Here is a 10,720-nt window from a genome sequence, read left to right as displayed (position 1 = left end):
CATTTAAAGGGCTTAAATGGGTTGTGTCTCTTTTATGTGAAAACGAAGAAAACGTTGGTAAGGTAAATTTTTTGGTCTTATTAAAAGCATTAGAAGCTCCAAAATACCATGTGGTTGCTTCATAAATATCAAGGGAATTGTGAGTGTGGATGAGTGGAAAACTTTTGATAGGTTGTTTTAGTTAAGAAAAACCTGAAAATTCACAATATGGGTTGGAAATTTAATAAATCAAGACCGGTGCACCAATTATATACCCAAGCATCTTTGTTAGACCAAAAATCCTTGGCTTGGGGACCTGATTATCATTAGGACGCCAATGGACTTTCTTGGTTTTTTTCTTTGAAGACGCTTCGCTGCTCATCCAAAAGAAGCTTCTTCGGCTCTGACCGGATGGTGGAGGATGGAAGGGTTTAATACTCCTCGTATTCCCCGTTTAAGTGTGCAGTAGAGAAATCCGGGTAGAGCGCCCTGGCCAAATGGAAATACATTTCCCAGAATGCCCCGCTTCAGGCTGGGCGGTGGACCGACGCACCTGAAGGGCGCCGCAAGGGTGGGGGCCGAACGTGATCGGGCCGGACTTCCGTACTCGGGAGCATTCAGGAGGGCGCCCAATCGCCTCGGGACTGGGAGAAGAGATTCGCTTTCTTGGCCTATTTTTCCTGGAGCCTCTCTAGGCTTTCGGGAGAAGCGGAGGCCGACAGCGCCCACCCCTTTCAGGAAGAGAGGCGAAGGGAAAGGGCCTCTCTCTCTCTCTCTCTCTCTCTCGTCCTCTCTCAGCCGTCACGACTCTCCCCGCCGCCGTTCTGCTCCGCTCCTTTCGTTTGCCACGCGAAGGGAGGCGGGGGGGGGGGGGTGGGAAAAAAAGGGGAGGGGGAGTTGTGCGCAGGCGCGCTGTGCAGTCCGGTCTCGCGCGGCGGGCCGGCGGAGCGCGTGTGCGGGGAGGGGAGTCGGCCATGTCGGCGGGCGGTGAGGTGGAGCGACTGGCGGCCGAGCTGAGTGGGGCCGGCGACGAGGGGAGGAGTGGCTCTACGGCGGTACGGTTTTTCCTCTTCGCTGCTTTCGACGCCCCCGCCTCCTTCTCTCCCCCCCCATCCCAAGTCTCCGGGGTTTGTGGCCGGGCCTCGGATGGAAGCAAGGCCTCGATAAGGCCCCGGACTCGATTAGCGGCCTCCCTTCCTAACCCACCTTTCCCCTAGCGGGGCCTCAGGTTTCCCTCACTTCCCCCGCCAAAGGCGGAGAGAGGAACCCTCCCCCACCCCGGGAAGCTGTAGTGTTGAGGGAGTCCCCTTGGAAAGAAGGGGAGGGGGCACGGTGCCGCTCTCCCCCGGCCGCAGGATGGGCCTTTTTGAGGCACCGTCTCCTTGGAAAGAGGAAGGCGGGCAGATTTCTAACATCCTTCCGCTCCCCCGACCCCCTTTATTTGCAAAAAATATGCAATTTTAGCCTCTTGTTTCTGAGGAGGTGAACCAAAGCTTTGGACCGGCCCCGAATTAAAAATTGTAGTCCTCTATATGTGTGTGTGTGTGTGTGTGTGTGTGTATATATATATATACATACACACGCACAGGATTACAATGTCTGACTTCCAGGCAATAGCTTTATATACATTTATATGTATGTTCATAAGTATGTGTCTATTTCCATCCATCTATCCATGTGTGTGTGTATGTAATGTGCACACATGCATACATATATGTGCACATGCATACATAAATGTACACATCTGTACATATATGTATGCATGTGTGTGTGTGTGTGTGTGTGCATACCAGTACATATGGATGGGTGGCTGGATGGATGCATGGAGAGATATGGAAGGCCCTATACCACAGACCGAGGGTCTTCAGACCTGTGGACTTCAACTCCCAGAATTCCTGAGCTAACATGACTTGGAGGAGGAGTTCTGGGAGTTGAAGTCCACAAGTCTTCAAGCTGTCAAGTTTGAAAACAGCTGCTTTAAATTCTTTCAGATTCTTTAGATAGATTGTGTGTGTGTGTATGTATGTATGTATGTTTTTGTAGATTTTCAAGGATACAGGTATGCAAGTCTTGGCGTGTTTGGGTCTTTTCCCACCAAGATACTCTCAATCTTACACGGGAAAAGACCCGAACACGCCATGAACTGCATATGTGTATGTATATATGTGTGTGTGTGTGTGTGTGTGTGTGTTAGAGAGAGAGGGAGGGAGGGAGGGAGAAGTTTTCACGGGTATTTATATGTATGGTATTCAGCTTTGTTCGGGTATTTTCCCACGTCATTATAGTTGTGCTTTTATAGATGAACAGTTGTGCTGTCTAGACAAACACTATATAGAAGCCTGATGATGGCAGATGAGATTCTGCCGAAACATTGCTACAACTTTAAAAGCACAACTATAATGACGTGGGAAAATACCCGAACAAAGCTGAATACCATAGGTAGATAGATAGATAGATAGATAGATAGATAGATAGATAGATAGATAGATAGATAGATAGATAGATAGATATGGAAGGCCCTTTACCACAGACCAAAGATCTTCAAACTTGGCAAGTTTAAGACTTGTGGACTTCAACTCCCAGAATTCCTGAGCTAACATGACTGGAGGAGGAATTTTGGGAGTTGAAGTCCACAAGTCTTAAAGCTGTCAAGTTGGAAGACCCCTGCCACACAGATAGACAGATACGGTAAAGAGGATATTGAGAAGCTGCTTACCTGTCTGGGTTGTCCCAGTGTTTGCCTCTGAAACCACGTCACTTTAAATATATGTTTGAATCTTGTGCGTGGATACTGATACGGATATTTCAAACTCGGTTATAATAATCCTGGTTCAAGATGAAATGAAAACACTTAATTCATGGAGCTAAATTAATTAATTATTAATTCATGAAGCTAAAGAGAAGGTTATGAAAAGAATACAGATAATTGTCTGACCATCTGAGGTTACAAAAGCCCCGGGGAAAAAAATGGTGTGACCACTTTTTACTCTTAGCATCCCCGTAGTCACACGATCAAAATTCAGATGCTTGGAAATTGATTCGTATTTGTAACAGTTTGAAGTGCCTTAGGGTCACGTGATCAGCCTTTGTGACCTGACAAGCAAAGTCAATGGGAAAACCACATCCACTTAACAACCATGTTGCTAACTTAACTGCAATAAATTTTGGGTTCAGTTGGACTATTTGTATAGGTTGCATTAAGTTATATGGTATTTAGAGAGGGTAATGTCCACATATGCAACCCAGAGCAACAAAGGATGTTTCCAGATAGTAACTACCTGTTCAAATGAAAGATGTCCAGGAAAATCTCCTGTGCAGGATTAACAAGAAGGATTTTTGTCTGTCCAATGGAATAAGTTTCTTTGAAATTTGAAGAGCCATGACGTTGAGGGGGTTCTGTAACTGCAAAGATTATATAGAATTAGCATGGAAATTAAGGTGTATTCTACAAATCATTAAGTGATCCTGGTTGATATCTATCTTGAGATAATTTTGATTTGATTTTGTTGCTTCTTAAAGATGAAAATGAAGAAGACAGACCAGAGGAAGCACCTGTTAGGTGAGTTTTTTTATAATGTTCATCGTGAGGTGTAGTCAGTCTTATGTCTGTTGTTCAGTTTTGCACTGAATATTTAGAAGCAGCTACACCCAAATGTCGCTTTATATGTGCAGTTGTATTTACAGCTTATTTTAAGAGTTTTATACTGTTTTTCTGAAAACAAGTAGTTGACAAGAAATGAAAAATAATTTTAAAATTTTGCAGATTAGAACTACGATCAATATACTAAAATAATGTAAAATTATAAGAAAAATGTCTTAATCTCCTTTCGGAAAGACAAGAGTGGCATCCAGTCGAGAGTCACTGACCATGAAATGGAAGGCATATCAATTTAATCAATAGAATAAGTTATCCTAAAAAAAAAACCAAATATCAGTTTTATTTATTAATCAAATTTATAAAACTGCCCATGTCCCCAGTGTTTTGGAGTGACAAAAACAAAATCTTTTTTCGGTGGGCCTGTGCACATGAGAAGGTCTCTGTAAAGATTTTTCTAAGATCCAAATAAGTCAGATGTGAATTATCCAGGTCATTAAAAGCAAGACTAGCATTTTGAATTGAGTTACAGAAGATAACATCCAGTAATGCTCCTAATTCAGTGAAAGTTGAAGTTACTTAACTTGCATTTGTCAGGTTTTTAGTGTAATGAAATGCCAAATGTGACTATATAAACTTTATTCTTTGTCCGATACAATTCAGTGAGGTTTTTTTTTATAAATAGCCATATAAGAAACTTGGTACAATGGATTCTATAGATATCTCAATTTTAATTATGAAATTGAAATTATTTCAGTAGGCTTTTAGAGTTTATTGTGCATCTTTGTAGTGCTGTTCTAGGAGACTACTTTTAGTAGTACTTGTTTAGAACATTTTTGAGAAAGTTTTTCATGGTTACAAGTAGTTTCATTAGTTGAGCATACATGTAGCTTAGGGATAGCATGTCTTGTTAGAGCTATGTTACAAACTGAAAACACTTCATTACTTTATTAAGTAATGTCATCTATGCTCATTTTATTTCAAATCCTAATTGAATTGGAACCTTATGGGCTGAAAAAAATTCAATGAGCATTTTCCTGATTACTTTGTAATTAATATGATAAATCAATGTTATTAAAATCCTATTCTACTCTGGACTCTTGAGTATAATCTCCTGTGAGTAGAGTCTTCTTATGAATAGAGACCCTCTGAGTGTCAATACCATAATTGTCTAGTTATTGTCATTTCTAAAATTAATTAGATATAGGGTACAAAATATCACTGTTGTATACTTCTTCATAAAATCTATGCTCCACAAGATTTTTTTAACTGGGTTACTTTAATACCTTAATAATGGAGACAATGAAAGACATAATATATAATATCAGTGAAATCACATTAAATCAAATGAAACAAAGTGTTATTGTGCTTAATTGCATTTTTATTTCCCAGAAATACAGGTTTTACTGAAAAAGTTGTGTTTTTTTCCTAGCAAAACTATAATTCATATAAAACATTAGTATTTTCTATCAAATCATTTAAATTACACTTTTTAAAAAACCAATATCAGTCCTTATCAACCAGCTAATGCCTTTTATTTTATCTTGAAGTGTTCCAACCCCAACGGGAAATGAAGAAGAAGGAGCAGCTGAAAATGGCGTAGTGAAAATGGTATTTTTTATAAAACTAGAACTATGGAAATCTGTGTAATATTTTTTAAATTTTGAGCAAGCCATTCATGAGGACCAATTGGCTATACAGCGTGGGTGTAATAATTTGTTAGGGGTGGGTCTATTTTGGAAACAGAACATTTGAGGGAATATCTTCCATGCCTGCAATTTTATTGCATCACTTCCAAAGTTTAAAAAGCTTCCAGGACAGTCCTAGATTGGCATAGTATGGAAGAGAAACTTATTTATTTAGCATTCCCTGGAACATTCTGTCCTCCAAATGAACCATTTTTGAACATTCCTATAATTTATTATTTTATTAGACTTCACTGTGTGATAAATTAAGTCCAGATTGCAAATGTTATTGGTGCTGAACTTGTCCTCAACGTTGAAAGTATGAGGATAACTTTGCACATCTAAAGCTGAGTGATTAAATGATGTGCTAGAAAAGAGTGCAGTACTAGAGTGCAGTACTTTCCCCAAAGCTATTATCTGTTAGAGATTGCTGGCAGATTTCTTTACACTTGGTGTGCCCTGTTAGTAGCATTCTAAGTACCATTGTGCTTAAAGGTTTGTGAACATTTTTGAATGTTCAATATTATTGCATAAATATCATTTAAAATGGGATCTGTTCTCCACACAAGTCCCAAAGCTTGATAAAAAGAATCCAGTTAAATAAGTAACTCACAAACATACTTCCTCGTTTCTCTATTGAGGAAAGTAATCCAAAGCTGTAGATTTGTGTGTGGCAAAAATATGTGATCCTTTGCTTTCAGCATAAGCCATGGTGGTGCAGTGGGTGGAATGCAGTATTGTAGGCTAATTTTGCAGAATGCCAGGGGTTAGATCCTCACTGGCTCAAGGTTGACTCAGATTTCCATCCTTCTGAAGTTGGTAAAATGAGGACCCAGATTGTTGGGGGCCAATAGGTGGACTCTGTAAACTTCTTAGAGAGGGCTGCAAAGCACCGTGAAGCAGTATATGAGTCTTAAGTGCTACTGCTATTCGGTAACTGGTGTGCCCTCCTTGCACAGCATTAACAAATATTTTTGATAATTGTTCAGTCCTACACATCGGCTGAGAGGAATTTTAACCCATTCCTCCACATAAAAGTATCAACTCAAGAGGTGTTAGTGAGCTTCTTTGCATGAAGGGTTGTGGAAAACCCTTTTGGGGTCTTTCCACAACATTTCTTTTTATGTATGCATGTATGTATGTATGTATGTATGTATGTATGTAAAGTTTTATTTAACTCAACATTTCTATAGGATTAGGGTCAGGGTTTTCATTTTGCCATCACAAAACATTAACTTTCTTCTGGTTTAGCCATTATTTGGCTGTACAACTTGTGCGTTTTGGCTCATTGTCTTGCTGTATGACTCATTTTGTGTTGAACTTCGGTTCACAGACAGGTATCCTGACCCTTTCTTATAGAATTTGCTAGTACAATTCAGAATTCCTAGCTCCATCAGTGATGGCAAGCCATCCTGGTGCAGAAGCAGCAAAGCAGACCCAAACCATGATCCTGCCACCCCCATGTTTCAGAATTGGGGTACGGTTCCTATGGTGGAACACATTGTTTGCCTTTTTCCAAAAGTAACCCTTTTCATTAGCTCTCCAAAATTCTTTGTTGGTGTCTTGTCCATCCAAAAAAATCTTTCAGTAGCCTTCTAGGTTATCCATGTGGTTTTTTACAACATATAGATGGGCAGCAGTGTTCTCTTGGGGGAGTGATGACTTTCTTCTTGCAATCCTGACAAGCTTGCCATTGTTGTTCAGTGTTTCTGTCAGGGCAACCTCATTAACATGACATTTGCCACTATAAGAGAGCCCTTTAGTTCTTTAGATGTTGAGTATTGCATGTCTTGCTTTTGGTGTGATCTTGTTGGTGGACCACTCCTGTGGAGGGTAAGACTGTGTTGAATTGTCTCCACTTTTACATGATCTGCTTGATAGTAAACTGGTTGCATTTGAACTCTTTACATATAGTTTCTTAAACTTTTCTAGCCAGGGAAGCATCAACAATTATTCTCAGAAATCTTCTTTGTTCAAGCCATATTTCCACATAGCTGTATTGTGAATATGAGATTTTGATAATATCCATAATTCTGCTCTTTCACTAAGGCAGGACCTGCCATAGTCACACCAGTTTCTCATCCCATTGATAGAAACACCTGACTCTTAATTTCCAGTTCAAATTAATTGATAATCCTAGAGGTTCAAATATTTTTGCCACACTTAAATATGTAGCTCTGGATCATTGTCTTCAATAAATACATGGTGTTTTTTTATTCATTTCTTTAATATTGGTCCACTTTATTTTTAGGGCTTATGTGGAGAGTGCGTCATGTTTTAGATCATATTTAAGCAGTATCATTGAAAACTCAGTTCAGAAACTTTGAGAGCACCTCTCTGCATATCTACTAGTGTTTCAGCTTTGAACCAGAGAAACAACTGAGAAGTCTCCCCCCATTTTCTATTTCTGCAAATCTCTTCCAACGCTGCTTTTTAGTATTTCAAGTATACAAAATGCTTGCCAGGGTTGTATTTTGTTCATTTGTATCTCAACAAGTGAGTGCCAGCTTGGTCTAGAGTTTAAGGATTCTGGATTAAAAGCAAGAAACTGGAATTAGACACAAGAGACTGCCAGATTACCATAAGACAATTATTTTATTAAGTCTTAAGAATACAGCATTGGCAAGCCACTTCCGGAAAGCCATATAGTAGCAAGGAGTCAAGTTTGACTCAAAGGAAAGAAAATGCCATCACATGTAGAGGATCTTGCTTGTGTCTTGCAAATGCGTTTTGCTTGTGGCAAGTAGACATTTTTCTTACCAAGCATTAGAATTAAACAAGATTTAAATAATCCACATTGAGAAGATTATTTCTGAATACATGACTCTACAGGTTTGGATTATACAACGTATCTTGAAATGCTATAAATTTGCAATTATACAGTTGCCTTTTCAAATAGTATCAAGAAAGGTAGTTGGTACTTCCACCGTAGTTGAATTATATATAATTTCTAATTATAGCCTTTTTCGGGGTGGGCGGGTAGAAAGTGACAGAGGCCGAAGATGACAGTGACAGTGACAGTGATGATGATGAAGATGATGTTCAGGTCACTATTGGTGATATTAAAACAGGAGCACCGCAGTATGGGTAAGTTGTTTATTGCTTAATCATCTGGATTTCGGGTTCTGAGTTAAGGCAGGCTTATGAAAAATCCCTTCCTTTGTTACCTTGAAGCAAGTAACAGTTGCTTCCAGCTAAAGGACCAACTCTGTGGTCACGTGATTGCAGTCTGGGTTCTTGGCAACCCGTTCTCACGTAACAACCGGTTGCCAAGTACCCAGGGACCATATGATCGCCACTTGCAACCTTTCCTGCCAGCTTCCCCAGAAAGTCAGTGGCAAGGCTGACAGGGAATGTTGCAAGTTGCTGGGCAAGTTTCCCCACCTTCTTACCCTTCTCCCCCCACCCACCCCCCAGCCCTTTTGTGTTCATGTCAATCACTGATGCACCCCTGTAGAACTTTGCCAATCTATGCAGCATCTCTTCCGCATCCTTCGCACTGTTAGGTGAAGGATGCGGAAGAGATGCCACCCTGACCTTACCCGACCTGCACTGTGCCTCTTGTGCCTTTCCTGACCCACCCAGCATTTCTCATCATCCTTACACCGCCCCAACCTACCCTTTGCATGCGCTTGCTCCCTCCCCCATCCAGAAAAAGCCATCTACATTCCTGTGGATCTGTCTGCTGTGTCCCTTCTTGCTTTACTCCTGACAGCACATGAATTACAAAGGTTTTCTAAGTAATTTTACCAATTTTCTCACAAAAATTCAAAAGGGCTTTGCCATAAAAATACTGAAATGTACTTTTCAGTGGAATTTAGAGTTATTTATTAGGAGCTGTGGTGGCGCACTATTGCAGGCTAACTCTGCCTACAGGCAGGAATTCGATCTTGGCTAACTCAAGGTTGACTCTGCTTTCTATCCTGAGGTCGGTAAAACGAGGACCCAGATTGTTGGGGGCAATAGGCTGATGTTGTAAACTGCTCAGAGAGTATTGTAAAGCACTATAGAGCAGTATATAAATCTAGGTGCTATTGCTAAGTGCTATTTCAATTAACCTCATGTTTAGAGAAATCTCATGCTACCTATAAAATTCATTTTTGTTAACTTTGTTGTAATAGATTTGAAGACAGTTGTATGCTCTGAAGCAGGGGTCGCCAATCTTTTGGACCTCAGGGACCACCAAACTCATAATTTTAAATTCCAGGGACCACTAACCAGTTCTGTGGGCGTGGCCTAATTTGTGGTTATGGCTTGGTCCCATGACTGGCTGGGTATGGCTTGTATGTAAATATTATAAATATTTATATAAATATTGAATTTCTTTATAAAAGAGCAACTTTTACCCAAAATCAGCCAAAACAGGCAAGCAGATTGAGTTGCTCACAGAATCATTCAGTGATCTATCTATCTGCCATCGGCTAGCTCAGTCTGTCATATAAAATTTGCATGCTGTGAGTCTGCCCTGAATAATAGAACCTTCAGTCCTAAGGGAGGTTTGGCCAAAGTTGTAAAGACTAGCTAGAAAGCAAGAAATCCAACCATTTCCTGCTTCCTAGCTAATCTAAATCTCCTGGCACAGCAGAACAGATGATGGTCGGAAAAAGGAAAAATAGCAACTTAGCAGACAAGTTTGCCGGGTAAGGACTGAGTGGGCGGGGAGGGTTCCTGCGGGCCATGTGGGCGGTGCAGCCTCGTGTTTCTGCGCAGCCTGGATTAATTGCTTTGCCCCCCGGGGTGCTCTGGGGGTGATATTTCTTTGCAGCCCACCCCAATTTTCTTGCGACCCACTGGTTACTGACCGCTGCTCTAAAGAATGCTAAAATAATTACTTCATGTTACATCCCAAATCATTTTACACTTTTTTGAAACTTCAGCAATACTTGTCACAGTTGATAATAGTTTTTTTTTTATGTAAATCAGGTAGATAGACACCATATTCAATCAGTGTGACTAAGTGTGGGATTTGCTCCCTATTATATATAGCAGATTGCCTGTCATTATCAGTGTTATAAAATTAGCTTAAATACAAGCTGTTGTATATAAACAGAGAGCAAACACCAAGCTCACCAGCAGCACTGATGATGTTACCTAGTTGAGTAATGAAATGTCTGCAAGCAAACAGCCAAGCTCAGAGAGCATCAAAGACTCCACTGTCCAATCTGAGCTACATACATTATTTCCTGTTGGGATCAGAAACAAGTAAAATACCTAGAACTAAGGAGAAATTTCCTGACAGAACAATTAATCAGTGGAACAACTTGCCTCCAGAACTTGTGAATTTTCCAACGCTGGAGGTGTTTAAGAAGAGATTGGATAACCATTTGTCTGAAATGATACAGGGTTTCCTGCTGGAGCAGGGGTTGGGCTAGAGGACCTCCAAGGTCTCCCTTCCAACTCTGTTATTCTATTCTATTTTAACCAGTAAAAAACCAAGTTGTTACTGTATTTCCAAAATACC

At 40.5% G+C, this 10,720-nt stretch overlaps 1 protein-coding gene across 1 annotated transcript in view; it reads left to right on the top strand.

The window, feature by feature from the left end:
* Positions 1 to 552: 552 nt before the first annotated feature.
* The window catches only part of FIP1L1 (factor interacting with PAPOLA and CPSF1), a 41,229-nt gene continuing 31,061 nt past the window's right edge, over positions 553 to 10,720 (top strand). Inside the window, 5 exon segments of the mRNA XM_087936625.1 lie at positions 553 to 1,011; positions 1,014 to 1,034; positions 3,499 to 3,538; positions 5,125 to 5,185; positions 8,243 to 8,346. Of these exon segments, the coding sequence (XP_087792751.1) occupies positions 954 to 1,011; positions 1,014 to 1,034; positions 3,499 to 3,538; positions 5,125 to 5,185; positions 8,243 to 8,346 (284 nt within the window). The 5' untranslated portion in view covers positions 553 to 953.

The sequence above is a fragment of the Pseudonaja textilis genome, chromosome 6 (genome assembly GCF_049901715.1).
Source record: "Pseudonaja textilis isolate UNSWEBS1 chromosome 6, rPseTex1.2, whole genome shotgun sequence".
Lineage (NCBI taxonomy): Eukaryota > Metazoa > Chordata > Lepidosauria > Squamata > Elapidae > Pseudonaja > Pseudonaja textilis.
This window is presented reverse-complemented; position numbering and strand designations above follow the sequence as displayed.